Source organism: Babylonia areolata, chromosome 14 (genome assembly GCF_041734735.1).
Source record: "Babylonia areolata isolate BAREFJ2019XMU chromosome 14, ASM4173473v1, whole genome shotgun sequence".
NCBI classification, from domain to species: Eukaryota; Metazoa; Mollusca; class Gastropoda; order Neogastropoda; family Buccinidae; genus Babylonia; species Babylonia areolata.
In genome coordinates, this window is record NC_134889.1 from 5,700,082 (window position 1) to 5,716,443 (window position 16,362).

A 16,362-nucleotide genomic window follows, 5' to 3' on the forward strand; every position below is an offset into this window, starting at 1 on the left:
CACAAAATAGAGATAAGTGTTCTTTTCATTATAAATAATCATTAATAAAACAATGACAAATACCTGTGGTAAGTTGAGGTGGTTTTTTTTGTTGTTGTTAAAATGCAGTCAGCCATGCAAGAACATAAGAATCAGAAATCAAACATGTGATACATTCACACTACTTGAAAATACCGCTCACATATCATAATCACCCCCCTCCCCTACAACCATACACACACATGCACAACTCCACTCCACCTCCAAGCTGTTTTTAAAGATGATGTTGCAGATAATCTAGATGAAAACACTCAAATGCACATGCACACCCAGGCCACGCACGCGAATGCACAGACACACACACACACATTTACACCCTTTCTCTCACTCTCTCACACACACGCTGTGTGCAGGGTCACCATGGTAATGAAGGTAGAGTAACACACAGACACACACACACACATTTACACCCTTTCTCTCACTCTCTCACACACATGCTGTGTGCAGGGTCACCACGGGAATGAAGGTAAAGTAACACACAAACACACACACACACATTTACACACTTTCTCTCACTCTCTCACACACATGCTGTGTGCAGGGTCACCACGGGAATGAAGGTAAAGTAATGCGCACACACACGCACATTTACACCCTTTCTCTCACTCTCTCACACACATGCTGTGTGCAGGGTCACCACGGGAATGAAGGTAAAGTAATGCACAGACACACACACACACACATTTACACCCTTTCTCTCACTCTCTCAAACACATCACATACTGTGTGCAGGGTCACCACGGGAATGAAGGGAAAGTAATGCGCACACACACGCACATTTACACCCTTTCTCTCACTCTCTCACACACATGCTGTGTGCAGGGTCACCACGGGAATGAAGGGAAAGTAACACACACACACACATTTACACCCTTTCTCTCACTCTCTCACACACATGCTGTGTGCAGGGTCACCACGGGAATGAAGGTAAAGTAACACACACACACACATTTACACCCTTTCTCTCACTCTCTCACACACATGCTGTGTGCAGGGTCACCACGGGAATGAAGGTAAAGTAACACACACACACACATTTACACCCTTTCTCTCACTCTCTTACACACATGCTGTGTGCAGGGTCACCACGGGAATGAAGGTAAAGTAATGCGCACACACACACGCACATTTACACACTTTCTCTCACTCTCTCAAACACATCACATACTGTGTGCAGGGTCACCACGGGAATGAAGGTAAAGTAATGCGCACACACACGCACATTTACACCCTTTCTCTCACTCTCTCACACACATCACATACTGTGTGCAGGGTCACCACGGGAATGAAGGTAAAGTAATGCGCACACACACGCACATTTACACCCTTTCTCTCACTCTCTCACACACATGCTGTGTGCAGGGTCACCACGGGAATGAAGGTAAAGTAACACACAAACACACACACACACATTTACACACTTTCTCTCACTCTCTCACACACATGCTGTGTGCAGGGTCACCACGGGAATGAAGGTAAAGTAACACACAAACACACACACACACACATTTACACCCTTTCTCTGACTCTCTCACACACATGCTGTGTGCAGGGTCACCACGGGAATGAAGGGAAAGTAACACACACACACACATTTACACCCTTTCTCTCACTCTCTCACACACATGCTGTGTGCAGGGTCACCACGGGAATGAAGGTAAAGTAACACACACACACACATTTACACCCTTTCTCTCACTCTCTCACACACATGCTGTGTGCAGGGTCACCACGGGAATGAAGGGAAAGTAACACACACACACACATTTACACCCTTTCTCTCACTCTCACACACATCACATGCTGTGTGCAGGGTCACCACGGGAATGAAGGTAAAGTAACACACAACACACACACACACATTTACACCCTTTCTCTCACTCTCACACACATCACATGCTGTGTGCAGGGTCACCACGGGAATGAAGGTAAAGTAACACACAAACACACACACGCACATTTACACCCTTTCTCTCACTCTCTCACACACATGCTGTGTGCAGGGTCACCACGGGAATGAAGGTAAAGTAACACACAACACACACACACATTTACACCCTTTCTCTCACTCTCACACACATCACATGCTGTGTGCAGGGTCACCACGGGAATGAAGGTAAAGTAACACACACACACGCACATTTACACCCTTTCTCTCACTCTCTCACACACATGCTGTGTGCAGGGTCACCACGGGAATGAAGGTAAAGTAACACACACACACACATTTACACCCTTTCTCTCACTCTCTCACACACATGCTGTGTGCAGGGTCACCACGGGAATGAAGGGAAAGTAACACACACACACACATTTACACCCTTTCTCTCACTCTCTCACACACATGCTGTGTGCAGGGTCACCACGGGAATGAAGGGAAAGTAACACACACACACACATTTACACCCTTTCTCTCACTCTCTCACACACATACTGTGTGCAGGGTCACCACGGGAATGAAGGTAAAGTAACACACAAACACACACACGCACATTTACACCCTTTCTCTCACTCTCTCACACACACGCTGTGTGCAGGGTCACCACGGGAATGAAGGGAAAGTAACACACACACGCACATTTACACCCTTTCTCTCACTCTCTCACACACATGCTGTGTGCAGGGTCACCACGGGAATGAAGGTAAAGTAATGCGCACACACACGCACATTTACACCCTTTCTCTCACTCTCTCACACACATGCTGTGTGCAGGGTCACCACGGGAATGAAGGGAAAGTAACACACACACACACATTTACACACTTTCTCTCACTCTCTCACACACATGCTGTGTGCAGGGTCACCACGGGAATGAAGGTAAAGTAATGCACAGACACACACACACACATTTACACCCTTTCTCTCACTCTCTCACACACATGCTGTGTGCAGGGTCACCACGGGAATGAAGGTAAAGTAATGCACAGACACACACACACACACACATTTACACCCTTTCTCTCACTCTCTCACACACATGCTGTGTGCAGGGTCACCACGGGAATGAAGGTAAAGTAACACACAAACACACGCACATTTACACCCTTTCTCTCACTCTCTCACACACATGCTGTGTGCAGGGTCACCACGGGAATGAAGGGAAAGTAACACACAAACACACATTTACACCCTTTCTCTCACTCTCTCACACACATGCTGTGTGCAGGGTCACCACGGGAATGAAGGTAAAGTAACACACACACGCACATTTACACCCTTTCTCTCACTCTCTCACACACATGCTGTGTGCAGGGTCACCACGGGAATGAAGGGAAAGTAACACACACACACACACATTTACACACTTTCTCTCACTCTCTCACACACATGCTGTGTGCAGGGTCACCACGGGAATGAAGGGAAAGTAATGCACAGACACACATTTACACCCTTTCTCTCACTCTCTCACACACATGCTGTGTGCAGGGTCACCACGGGAATGAAGGTAAAGTAACACACAAACACACACACACACATTTACACACTTTCTCTCACTCTCTCACACACATGCTGTGTGCAGGGTCACCACGGGAATGAAGGTAAAGTAACACACAAACACACACACACACATTTACACACTTTCTCTCACTCTCTCACACACATGCTGTGTGCAGGGTCACCACGGGAATGAAGGTAAAGTAATGCGCACACACACACACATTTACACCCTTTCTCTCACTCTCTCACACACACGCTGTGTGCAGGGTCACCACGGGAATGAAGGGAAAGTAACACACACACACACACATTTACACCCTTTCTCTCACTCTCTCACACACATGCTGTGTGCAGGGTCACCATGGGAATGAAGGGAAAGTAACACACACACACACACATTTACACCCTTTCTCTCACTCTCTCACACACACGCTGTGTGCAGGGTCACCACGGGAATGAAGGGAAAGTGGGGCCAGAAGGACCGCCGGGCAACAAGGGAGAACCAGGTGACCCAGGACCCCCCGGACCCAAGGGGCTGGTCGGACCTGACGTAAGTACTCTGCCTGTGTGTGTGTGTGTGTGTGAACAACATAAAAAGACAGTTGATGGATATCTGTTTGTGTGTGTGTGTGTGTGTGTGTGAATAATGTAGAAAGACAGTGAATGGATGTGTGTGTGTGTGTGTGTGAACAATGTAGGAAGACATATAATGGATGTCTGTGTGTGTGTTGTGTGTGTGTGTGTGAGCAACGTTGGAAGACAGTTAATGGATGCCCATGTGTGTGTGAACAGTGCAGGAAGACAGTTAATGGATGTGTGTGTGTGTGTGTGTGAGCAACATTGGAAGACAGTTAATGGATGCCCATGTGTGTGTGAACAATGCAGGAAGACAGTTAATGGATGCCCATGTGTGTGTGAACAATGCAGGAAGACAGTTAATGGATGTCTGTGTTGCAGGGACCACCTGGGCCACGCGGTTCTTCTGGCAACGATGGAGCTCCTGGCATTCCTGTGAGTCGTGTGTGTGGGTCGGAGGAGGTCTGGAGAGGGAGGGGGTGAGGGGGGCGGGGTATAGGGTGTGTGGGTGTGGGTGGCATGTGACTGCGTCTGTGGGTAAGTTGGTGGGGGAATAACTGTGTGTGTGTGTGCTGTGTTGTATCAGGATGGGCCAGAGTGAGGACGTTACTGTTGTATTCCCTTCTCGTCTGAGCATTGTGTTGTCATGGTCTCCGTAGACCGGGATCTAATCACTAGCAATGTGAGTTACATCCCTTCATACATATTATCCTACATGTTGGTGTGGGAAGGGTTGGGGGGGGGGTATGGGGGAGGGTATTGGGGAGGTATGTATGTGTGTGTTCTTCAGTCCAGTGTCTATTCATGTGTGTGTGTGTGAGTGTGAGGTGGTGTGTGTGTGTGTGTGAGGAGGTGTGTGTGTGTGTGTGAAGTGGTGTGTGTGTGTGTGTGTGAGGTGGTGTGTGTGTGTGTATGAGGTGGTATGTGTGAGGAGGTGGTGTGTGTGTGTGAGGTGGTGTGGGTGTGTGTGTGAGGTGGTGTGTGTGTGTGTGTGAGGTGGTGTGTGTGTGTGTGTGAGGTGGTGTGGGTGTGTGTGTGAGGTGGTGTGTGTGTGTGTGAGGAGGTGGTGTGTGTGTGTGTGTGTGAGGTGGTGTGTGTGTGTGTGTGAGGTGGTGTGTGTGTGTGTGTGTGTGTGAGGAGGTGGTGTGTGTGTGTGTGAGGTGGTGTGTGTGTGTGTGAGGTGGTGTGTGTGTGTGTGAGGAGGTGGTGTGTGTGTGTGTGAGGTGGTGTGTGTGTGTGTGAGGTGGTGTGTGTGTGTGTGAGGAGGTGGTGTGTGTGTGTGTGAGATGGTGTGTGTGTGTGTGAGGTGGTGTGTGTGTGTGTGTGAGGTGGTGTCGGTGTGTGTGTGAGGTGGTGTGTGTGTGTGTGAGGAGGTGGTGTGTGTGTGAGGTGGTGTGTGTGTGTCTGTGAGGTGGTGTGTGTGTGTGAGGAGGTGGTGTGTGTGTGTGTGAGGAGGTGGTGTGGGTGTGTGTGTGAGGTGGTGTGTGTGTGTGTGTGAGGTGGTGTGTGTGAGGTGGTGTGGGTGTGTGTGTGAGGTGGTGTGGGTGTGTGTGTGTGTGAGGTGGTGTGTGTGTGTGTGTGAGGTGGTGTGTGTGTGTGTGAGGAGGTGGTGTGTGTGTGTGAGGTGGTGTGTGTGTTGGTCGGGGGAGGTCTGGAGAGGGAGGGGGTGAGGGGGGGGGGGGGGTATAGGGTGTGTGGGTGTGTGTGGCATGTGACTGCGTCTGTGGGTAAGTTGGTGGGGGAATAACTGTGTGTGTGTGTGCTGTGTTGTATCAGGATGGGCCAGAGTGAGGACGTTACTGTTGTATTTGTATTTCTTTTTATCACAACAGATTTCTCTGTGTGAAATTCGGGCTGCTCTCCCCAGGGAGAGCGCGTCGCTATACTACAGCGCCACCCTTTTTTTTTTCTTTTTTTTTTTTGTATTTTTTTCCTGCGTGCAGTTTTAGTTGTTTTTCCTATCGAAGTGGATTTTTCTACAGAATTTTGCCAGGAACAACCCTTTTGTTGCCGTGGGTTCTTTTACGTGCGCTAAGTGCATGCTGCACACGGGACCTCGGTTTATCGTCTCATCCGAATGACTAGCGTCCAGACCACCACTCAAGGTCTAGTGGAGGGGGAGAAAATATCGGCGGCTGAGCTGTGATTCGAACCAGCGCGCTCAGATTCTCTCTCGCTTCCTAGGCAGACGCGTTACCTCTAGGCCATCACCTCTATTCCCTTCTCGTCTGAGCATTGTGTTGTCATGGTCTCCGTAGACCGGGATCTAATCACTAGCAAAGTGAGTTACATCCCTTCATACATATTATCCTACATGTTGGTGTGGGAAGGGTTGGGGGGTATGGGGGAGGGTATTGGGGAGGTATGTATGTGTGTGTTCTTCAGTCCAGTGTCTATTCACGTGTGTGTGTGTGTGTGTGTGAGGTGGTGTGTGTGTGTGAGGTGGTGTGTGTGTGTGTGAGGTGGTGTGTGTGTGTGTGTGTGTGAGGTGGTGTGTGTGCGTGTGAGGAGGTGGTGTGTGTGTGTGTGAGGTGGTGTGTGTGTGTGTGCGTGTAAGGTGGTGTGTGTGGGTGGCTGGCTGTGGGTATGTGTGTGTGTGTGTGTGAGGTGGTGTGTGTGTGTGTGAGGTGGTGTGTGTGTGTGAGGTGGTGTGTGTGTGTGTGAGGAGGTGGTGTGTGTGGGTGGTTGGCTATGGGTATGTGTATGTGTGTGAGGTGGTGTGTGTGTGTGTGTGTGTGTGAGGTGGTATGTGTGGGTGGCTGGCTATGGGTATGTGTGTGTGTGTGAGGTGGTGTGTGTGTGTGTGAGGTGGTGTATGTCGGTGGCTGGCTGTGGGTATGTGTGTGTGTGTGGGGGGGGGGGGGTTGTATGTGAGAGCTGATGTACATGTGGAATGATGTGTGTGTGTGTGTGGAGGTGTGTGTGTTTGTGTAAGTGAGAACTGGTGTACATGTGGAGGGATGTGGTTGGGGTGTGTGTGTTTGTGTGGGTTGTGCTGGTGTGTGTGTGTGTAAGTGAGAGCTGGTGTAGATGTGGAGGGATGCAGCTGGGGTGGGTGTGTGGGGGTGGTGGGGGGGTTATGTGAGTATGTGTGTGTGCACATGTGTGCTCAGTGGATCTGTCTGAATGTCTGTGAATGCATTTGTGTTGGTTTGTTCCTGTATTGGTACAGTAAATCTACATATTTGTGCTTCTGTGGAATTTGAACTGAAAAAGAGACAAATGAAAAACTGCAAGTATTATTCACTTGTGGCTTTGGATGATAGAGTGTCTGAAAGTTGACTAGAGAGAGTGCAGGTACCAAAGCCGATGATCCATTCTCGACCTCATCTAATTTTCAAGCAGACAGCAGATCTGTTTAATCTTTACAAGGCAAGAGAGAAATTAGATGTCAAAGAGGGCACTGCACAGACACTCAGAAGGGAGGTGATATACTAAGGGAGGTCACAGCACACTTTGGGTTTCTCTGCCTGAGTGGAGCAGTGTTTAGCACAGGACAGAGATCAGACCCCTGCTGGAGTCTGCGCCAGTGGGTGACAGGGAGTATGATGAGAGTTTCCAGGAGGTGTCCGGGTGCATGGACTGATCCATAGACGGGCGCAATAGCCGAGTGGTTAAAGCGTTGGACTGTCAGTCTGAGGGTCCTGGGTTCGAATCACGGTGACGGCGCCTGGTGGGTAAAGGGTGGAGATTTTTACGATCTCCCAGGTCAACATATGTGCAGACCTGCTAGTGCCTGAACCCCCTTCGTGCGTATATGCAAGCAGAACATCAAATACGCACGTTAAAGATCCTGTAATCCATGTCAGCGTTTGGTGGGTTATGGAAACAAGAACATACCCAGCATGCACACCCCCGAAAACGGAGTATGGCTGCCTACATGGCGGGGTAAAAACGGTCATACACGTAAAAGCCCACTCGTGTGCATACGAGTGAACGTGGGAGTTGCAGCCCACGAACGCAGAAGAAGAAGAAGAAGGACTGATCCATACACACTACACCACACAGCGTGCTTGTGCTAAAAAAAAAAAAAGTGATATGACCTTCACCTATATCTTCGATCCACGAAGTCATGGCCAATGACACCAAACATAACATAAGATCAGATAAGTCTGTTGGATTGAATGTAAATTAGGGGGAGGGGGTGGGATTCCTTTTTGATTTTAGAACAGTGGAGACTGCAGTTATAGTGAACAGTTATTTTGATGAATGGCCCCGGTTTCACTCTGTAATCTCTCTCTCTCTCTCTCTCTCTCTCTCTTTCTCTCTCTCTCTCCCTCTCCCATTGCATTACTCCTTAGGTGATGTTCACTTTCCAGTGTGTTATCATTGTTGCTACTATGTTAGTATTAGTATTATCATTAATATTTTCATTGTTGTTGTTGTCAGTGGTAGTTGCGGTAATAGTAGTTAGGGTGTTTTTGTTTTTTTTTTGGTGTTTTTGTTGTTGTTGTTTTTTCTTGTTCAGTTTAGTTGTCTTGCACTTCAACCTTCTTTTCATTGTCAAGTAATGTATTTTCGCCATTGCGTTTATGTATTGCTTGTTGCATATGAACGAGCACGATATAAGCTCATGCTTGTTGTTGCTCAAGTCTTATTGAACGCTGTATTGCACCTTGTTTCTTGATATTAAAAAAAAATGTTTAAACCAAGAGTGGAGACGTGTTGGTTGTTGATCACTTGACGTTGAATTTCTTTTTCTCTCTCAGGGGCAAATGGGACCTTCTGGACCTAAGGGGGAGCCGGTGAGTGGAACTGCCCTGTGTGTTCTTTCTGTGGTTTTTCACTTATGTTCTGTAGGATTTGGTTTATGATTGTGTGCATTCACCAGAACACTATGCAACATACAGTCGGAGTGACGAGTCATGTTTTGTCTTCATTTACTGTCTTTGCATCTGATAATGTTGTGGAGAGTGTATGGTTTTTGTTTTCCACATGTGTTTGCCATGTGTTCGAGAAGAATGATGCATACTCTGTGTGTGTGTGTGTGTGTGCTCAGTACAATAGATGAAAAATACATGCTTTTTTTTATTTATTTTTTTATTTTTAATACATTAACAGTTCGTTTGGTTGCATATTAGACATGCAACAAATGGAAATGCTATTTTTCTAACCTTCAAGAAATCAGAACATATTCTTTGAATACTAGCAGTGTGATTCTGGGTGAGAAAATAAAGGCACAAATTAGAGAATAAAAAGAAAAAAGTAACAAATTATGCTGATGATTAGCTCAGCGAAACAACAGTGAAACCATTATGATGAATGATGAATGCAGACTACAGTTGTCAACATAAAAGACTTTACCGCTGCTGATGATGTAAAAAGCATAGTAAAACAAGAGAGGCAAGGCCTTCAAGACTCACTTGTGATACACTGAAAAAAAAAAAATCCAAGCTTTTTATGTATTGTGTATAATTTCAAAATGTAATGTTTTAAGATAAGAAAGATCAGTTTAAAGCGAATTATGTCCCCTAGCATTAATTACAGAGTAATTTCCCTTCTTTACTATCTGCACCAAAACGTTTCCAAAATAAATAAAACTTCCATGCTTAGCAAAAGAAGTTCCTGTCTGAACAAAAAATGATAATAATGACTCCTCTTGTTGTTGGGTCAGAATAAGAGGTCAAAGTGCCAAGTTTAGAGAATACAAAAAATATAAATATAACAGTAAATGCAGTTTGCATATAATTGGGCTTCTTTTTTTTCTTTTTTTTTCTTTTTTTGTGCCCATCCCAGAGGTGCAATATTGTTTTAAACAAGATGACTGGAAAGAACTGAATTTTTCCTATTTTTATGCCAAATTTGGTGTCATCTGACAAAGTATTTGCAGAGAAAATGTCAGTGTTAAAGTTTACCACGGACACACAGACACACGGACACAGACAACCGAACACCGGCTTAAAACATAGACTCACTTTGTTTACACAAGTGAGTCAATGATGATCGTGCACACACAGCTTTCGTGGATCTGAACGATGCTGATTGTGATGAGATCTTGTGTTGAAGCAGACAGTTGTATCGACTTCTGGCAGTCATAAATCTTACGAAAGCAAGTGCGGACATGCACATTAGCTTGACAGTGGACTAGCAGCAACAGCTGAACCACCTGATTGACACGGATCACGGACTGTTTAGGACTGTCAGACTTACCTCAGTCCTAACTTCAGATCTTTTCAGACTGATGAATTTTGTTTGATGCCATGACACATACTGGTGATTGTAGATATTTTTGTTAAAGTATTAGATGATGATTTATTAGACTGGTGATGACAATGTACATGATGATGATGATGATGTGTATGATGATGACGATGTATATGATGGTGAGGAGGATGCACATGGCGATGATGACGATGATCTATATGATGATGATGTATATCATGACGATGACATTGTATATGATGATGATGATATACATGATGATTACAATGTACATGATGATGACATTGTAGATGACGAACATGAGGATAACAATGTACATGATGATAATGATGTAGATGATGATAACAATGTACACAATGATGACAGTGTACATGATGATGACAGTGTACATGAGTGATGATGATGAAGTGCATGATGACGACAATGTACACAATGATGACGATGTACATGATGATGATGTGCATGATGATGACGATGATGAAGTACATGATGATGACGATGTACTCAATGATGACAACGTAGATGATGACGATGTGCATGATGATGATGATGTGCATGATGACAACGATCTATATGATGATGATGATGTACATCATGACGATGACATTGTATATGATGATGACGATATACATGATGATGACAGTGTACATGAGGATGTACATGATGACAGCGTACATGATGATGATGACAATGTACATGATGACAATGTACATGATGATGGTGACGATGTACATGATGATGGTGACGATGTACATGGTGACGATGTACATGATGATGGTGATGATGTACATGATGATGGATGATGACGATGTACATGACGACGATGTACACGATGATGGATGATGACGATGTACACGATGACGATGTACACGATGATGGACGATGACGATGTACATGATGACGATGCACACGATGACGATGATGGACGATGACGATGTACATGACGATGATGTACACAATGATGGACGATGACGATGTACATGACGACGATGCACACGATGACGATGTACACAATGATGGATGATGACGATGTACACGATAATGGATGATGACGATGTACACGATAACGATGTACACGATGATGGACGATGACGATGTACACGATGATGGACAATGACGATGTACGATGACGATGTACACGATGACGATGTACACGATGATGGACGATGACAATGTACACGATGATGGACGATGACGATGTACGATGACGATGTACATGATGACGATGCACACGATGACAATGTACACGATGATACACATGGAGCTCTGCTGTCCACAGGGTCAAGCTGGAGCCAAGGGAGAGCAAGGAAACCCTGTGAGTGGTGATGCCTGGCAGGGGAGGGAGGGGCTGGGAGGGGTGGTGTTTTTTTTGTTGTCCATTATCATCTTTTTCTTCTTCTCTTCCCCCTCCCCACACACAGGTGCTCTTGTTTCCGTGTTTTGGGACAGTAGTTGTGACCACAGGAAACTGACTTGCTATGCGGTTGGTTTGCCATTTCGGTAGACATCGCCTTGTGGGGGTGTGTGGGGGGGTGGGGCTCCATGTGAAAAACATTACCATCAGCAGAGTCTCTTGCCTGTGGAACGTCCTGGCACAACTGTGGTGACGTCTGTGCACCGGTCCCGTTTGCCCTCCCCACCCTCCTTGACAAATACACACACACACACACACACACACACGCACACACGCACACACGCACATTCACACACACACACACACACACACACACACGCACGCACGCACATTCACACACACACACACACACGCACATTCACACACACACACACACACACACACACACACGCACGCACGCACATTCACACACACACACACACACACACACACACACGCACGCACATTCACACACACACACACACACACGCACGCACACACGCGCGCACGCACACACACACACACACACACACACACACACACACACACACACCACATTCTGTCTCTGTCTCTCCCTGTCTCATTTTCATTCTTTCTCTCTCACTTTCTCTCTCTTTCCACTTACACACACACACTCTCTCTATCTGTCTGTCTGTCTGTCTCTTACACACACACACTCTCTCTTTGTCTCTGTCTTACTACCTCTCTCTCTCTTTCCTCCCTTCCTATTTTCTTCCCTCATCCCTCTCTTCCTTTCTCTCTCACTCTCTCTCTCTCTCTCTCTTTCTCTCTCTCTCTCTCAACAGTTTTCCTCTCTTTCCTTCCTCGTATCTCTTCCTCTCTTACCTTCTTCTTCCCTCTCTCCTTCACGCAAAAGCAATGTTATTTTGTGGGGAACTGTGTATTTTCTATGCCATTTATTGTTCTTGTTGTTGTTGCCATGCAAAGTGGGGTTTTTTGTCCTTCTTTTTTCAGTCTTCTTGTATTTCCAAGATTAGTTTATATGTTTTCTTTACGAGGGTAGGATGAAAACAGGCCGATAAGTGCCTATTCCTTTTCCCTCAATAAAAAAAGTTTCGATTTCGATTTCGATTTCGATTTCTCTCTCACTTACTACCTCTCTCTCTCTCTCTCTCTCTCTCTCTCTCTCTCACTCACTCACTCACTCACTGCCTCTATCATCGTCAGCACGATCAGTTGTAACAGGTCATATGGCCTGCACAATAAAATTCCTCCGTTCTTGCATTCTCTCACTCACTGTGTACACCTGTGTCCCCCACCCACCCCCCACCCCTCAGGGCCCAGTGGGCGTGCCAGGACCACCAGGCGACAGAATGGAGGTGGCTGTCAACGACATGGCCGCCCCCGCTCAGCTCAAGAAGCGTCGCCGACGACGACGCCGGAGGCGGTCCCCCGATGCCACCGACATCGACACGGACATACAGACCGTGTACTCCCGCCTGCTTGAGCGGCAGCAGGACGAAGAGGGATTACAGGTAGGTGTGTGTGTGGAGGAGTGGGGGAGGGGTCTAAGTTCGAGTCTGGTGTGTGTAATCTACTTTTCTCCAAAAGTGGGTGTATGGCTGCCTACATGGTTGGGGTGAAAAACCGTCATGCTTGTTAAAGCCCACTAATGCGTATGAGCGAACGTATGTGTGGGTGTGTGTGTGTGTGGAGGGGGTTGTTGGGGGGGGGGGGGGTGGTTGAGGGGGGTGTTTTGAGGCCCATGAAGGCAGAAGCATCAGAACAGCTGTGAAGTGTGTGTTGGTGTGTGTGTGTTGGTGTGTGAGTGTGTGTGTCGGTGTGTGTGTGTGTGTATGTATGTGTGTTTGTATGTGAGTGTGTGTGTGTTGGTGTTTGTGTGTGTGTGTTGGTGTGTGTGTGTGTCGGTATGTGTGTGTGTGTGTGTGTGTTAATGTGATTGTGTGTGTGAGTGTGTGTGTGTTTTGAAGCCCATGAAGGCAGAAGAGTCAGAACAGCTGTGAAGACAGTGTGTGTTGGTGTATGTGTGTGTGTATGTGTGTGTGTGTGTGTGTGTGTGTGTTGGTGGGTGTTGAGGCTCACAAAGGCAAAAGAATCAAGAGTGGCTATGACAACAACGTGTGAATCAGAATCAGAATCCATTTTCGATGTCAGTTAAACCTTAACAAGGTGTATAAGTCATGCATGCAAAGCTACATGTACCGCACACAAAAGCGAACCAAATTATAATGAATAAATGTGTGTGTGTTGTGTGTATGTATGTGTGTGTGTGTGTGTGTGTATGTATGTGTGTGTGTGTGTGTGTGTATGTATGTGTGTGTGTGTGTGTGTGTATGTATGTGTGTGTGTGTGTGTGTGTATGTATGTGTGTGTGTGTGTGTGTAGCTGCAAGAGGTGATCCAAGAGGTGTCTGGAGTCATGCTGCAGCACATCGAACAGCTCAAGGCCCAGGTGGAAAAGATCCGCTTCCCGCAAGGAACTCGCGAGAGCCCCGCCCTCTCCTGTCGCGAGATCGTGCTGGGTCACCCTCAGTACCCGAGCGGTAAGGGGTGTGAGTGTGTGTGTGTGTTTGGGGGGCGTGGGGGGTGGGGAGTGTGTTGGTGTGATGTTTGTGTGTGTGTGTGTGTACATTCATTGAATTACGTCTTTTCACTTTGAGTGATATCAGACGTGTCATGTGTGTGTGTGTGTGTGTGCATTTGTGTGTGTGTGTATGCGTTTGTGTGTATGAGATGGAGGGTGGTGGTTAAAGGGGGATATACAGAGAAAATATAAACCAGATCAGTGGAATAATCAGTCCGTAAGCATGAAAGTATAACAGCAGTTGACCACAAAAAAAAAAAAAAAAGAAAAAAAAAAAGGAAACAGACAGACAAATGCAGTAATATCTGGAGCCTGCATTGTAGGAACACTCCTATTGGACCATGTGGTAGGGACTTCACAGTTTCGAGTAAAAATAACTGGTGTGGGTGTGTGCTGTGGGTGTGTATGTGTATATATGTGTGTGTGTGTGTATGTGTGCACTTCCATTCTTTACAATGAAAAAAAAGCATAGGTTTTATTTATAAACTCCCGATTGTTTGGATGAAACACTGATTTTTCAAATGTATTTTCCAAGCTGTTCGTGGTACACATGTGCCTGACACAGCCATCAATGTGTTCATTGTAATCATGTCTCGATTTTTTTTAACATTTTATTAAAACAAATCTAGTTTATATGAAGTGGTCCTTAACTTTTGTGAACGCTGTATATGTAAAAGAAAAAAGAAAAAGACAAGGTGTGTGCAGGAGAATGGGATGATAAATCAAGGCCCTGTGTGTAGCATGTACTTAGTGCATGTAAAAGAACCCATGGCAGCAAGAGTTTGTCCCTGGGAGTATTTTATAGTAAAATCCACTCTGTTATACATGTGTGTGTGTGTGTGTGTGCATCCCCGTCTGTCTGATTCAGTGTGAGTGACTGAAGCCAGACTGAATGACACAGGAAATGAATGATTAGGCCCTGAAGGCTACAGTCAGTAGGCTCGACCTCATCCTGGCCGGGCAACCTGCTGTGCAAATAACCCTGTATTAGTAAAGTGCCAAGACCTTGGTCTTTGACCTAAGACAAGTGCTGTACAAGTGTCCCAGTCAGTCACTGAAGTGAAGACCATGGTCTTTGACCTAAGACAAGTGCTGTACAAGTGTCCCAATCAGTCAATTAATGAAGTGAAGACCATGGTCTTTGACCTAAGACAAGTGCTGTACAAGTGTCCCAGTCAGTCAGTGAAGTGAAGACCATGGTCTTTGACCTAAGACAAGTGCTGTACAAGTGTCCCAATCAGTCAATTAATGAAGTGAAGACCATGGTCTTTGACCTAAGACAAGTGCTGTACAAGTGTCCCAATCAGTCAATTAATGAAGTGAAGACCATGGTCTTTGACCTAAGACAAGTGCTGTACAAGTGTCCCAATCAGTCAATTAATGAAGTGAAGACCATGGTCTTTGACCTAAGACAAGTGCTGTACAAGTATAAGCACAATATTAGTATCCCTATCAATCAGCTAATTAATGAAGTGAAGACCTTGGTCTCTGACCTAAGACAAGTGCTATATAAGTATCCATATCAGTCAGCTAATACGTTAATAGAAGACCATGGTCTCTGACCTATGACAAGTGCTGTACAAGTATAAGCGCAATATTAGTATCCCTGGTTTCAGTTTCAGTAGCTCAAGGAGGTGTCACTGCATTCGGACAAATCCATATACGCTACACCACATCTGCCAAGCAGATGCCTGACCAGCAGCGTAATTCAACGTGCTTAGTATCCCTATCAATCAGCTAATGAAGTGAAGACCTTGGTCTCTGACCTAAGACAAGTGCAGTACAAATATCCCTATCAGTCAGTTAATCAGTGAAGAGTGTTGGTGTGCTGTAGGTCTCTGACCTAAGACAAGTGCAGTACAAATATCCCTATCAGTCAGTTAATTAGTTAATAGAAGACCATGGTCTCTGACCTAAGACAAGTGCAGTACAAATATCCCTATCAGTCAGTTAATCAGTGAGGAGTGTTGGTGTGCTGTAGGTCTGTGATCTAATAGAAGTGCAGTACAAATATCCCTATCAGTCAGTTAATTAGTTAATAGAAGACCATGGTCTCTGACCCAAGACAAGTGCAGTACAAATATCCCTATCAGTCAGTTAATCAGTGAGGAGTGTTGGTGTGCTGTAGGTCTCTGACCTAAGACAAGTGCTGTACACGTATCGCTGTCTGTGAATTAATCAGTGAAGA

At 46.0% G+C, this 16,362-nt stretch overlaps 1 protein-coding gene across 1 annotated transcript in view; it reads left to right on the forward strand.

Moving 5' to 3' along the window:
* The window catches only part of LOC143289761 (uncharacterized), a 183,074-nt gene that overhangs the window by 160,899 nt on the left and 5,813 nt on the right, over positions 1 to 16,362 (forward strand). The window contains exons 54-59 of the mRNA XM_076598862.1: positions 3,921 to 4,028; positions 4,436 to 4,489; positions 8,764 to 8,799; positions 11,496 to 11,531; positions 12,908 to 13,105; positions 13,977 to 14,133. Of these exons, the coding sequence (XP_076454977.1) occupies positions 3,921 to 4,028; positions 4,436 to 4,489; positions 8,764 to 8,799; positions 11,496 to 11,531; positions 12,908 to 13,105; positions 13,977 to 14,133 (589 nt within the window). The remainder of the gene's footprint in view (positions 1 to 3,920; positions 4,029 to 4,435; positions 4,490 to 8,763; positions 8,800 to 11,495; positions 11,532 to 12,907; positions 13,106 to 13,976; positions 14,134 to 16,362) is intronic.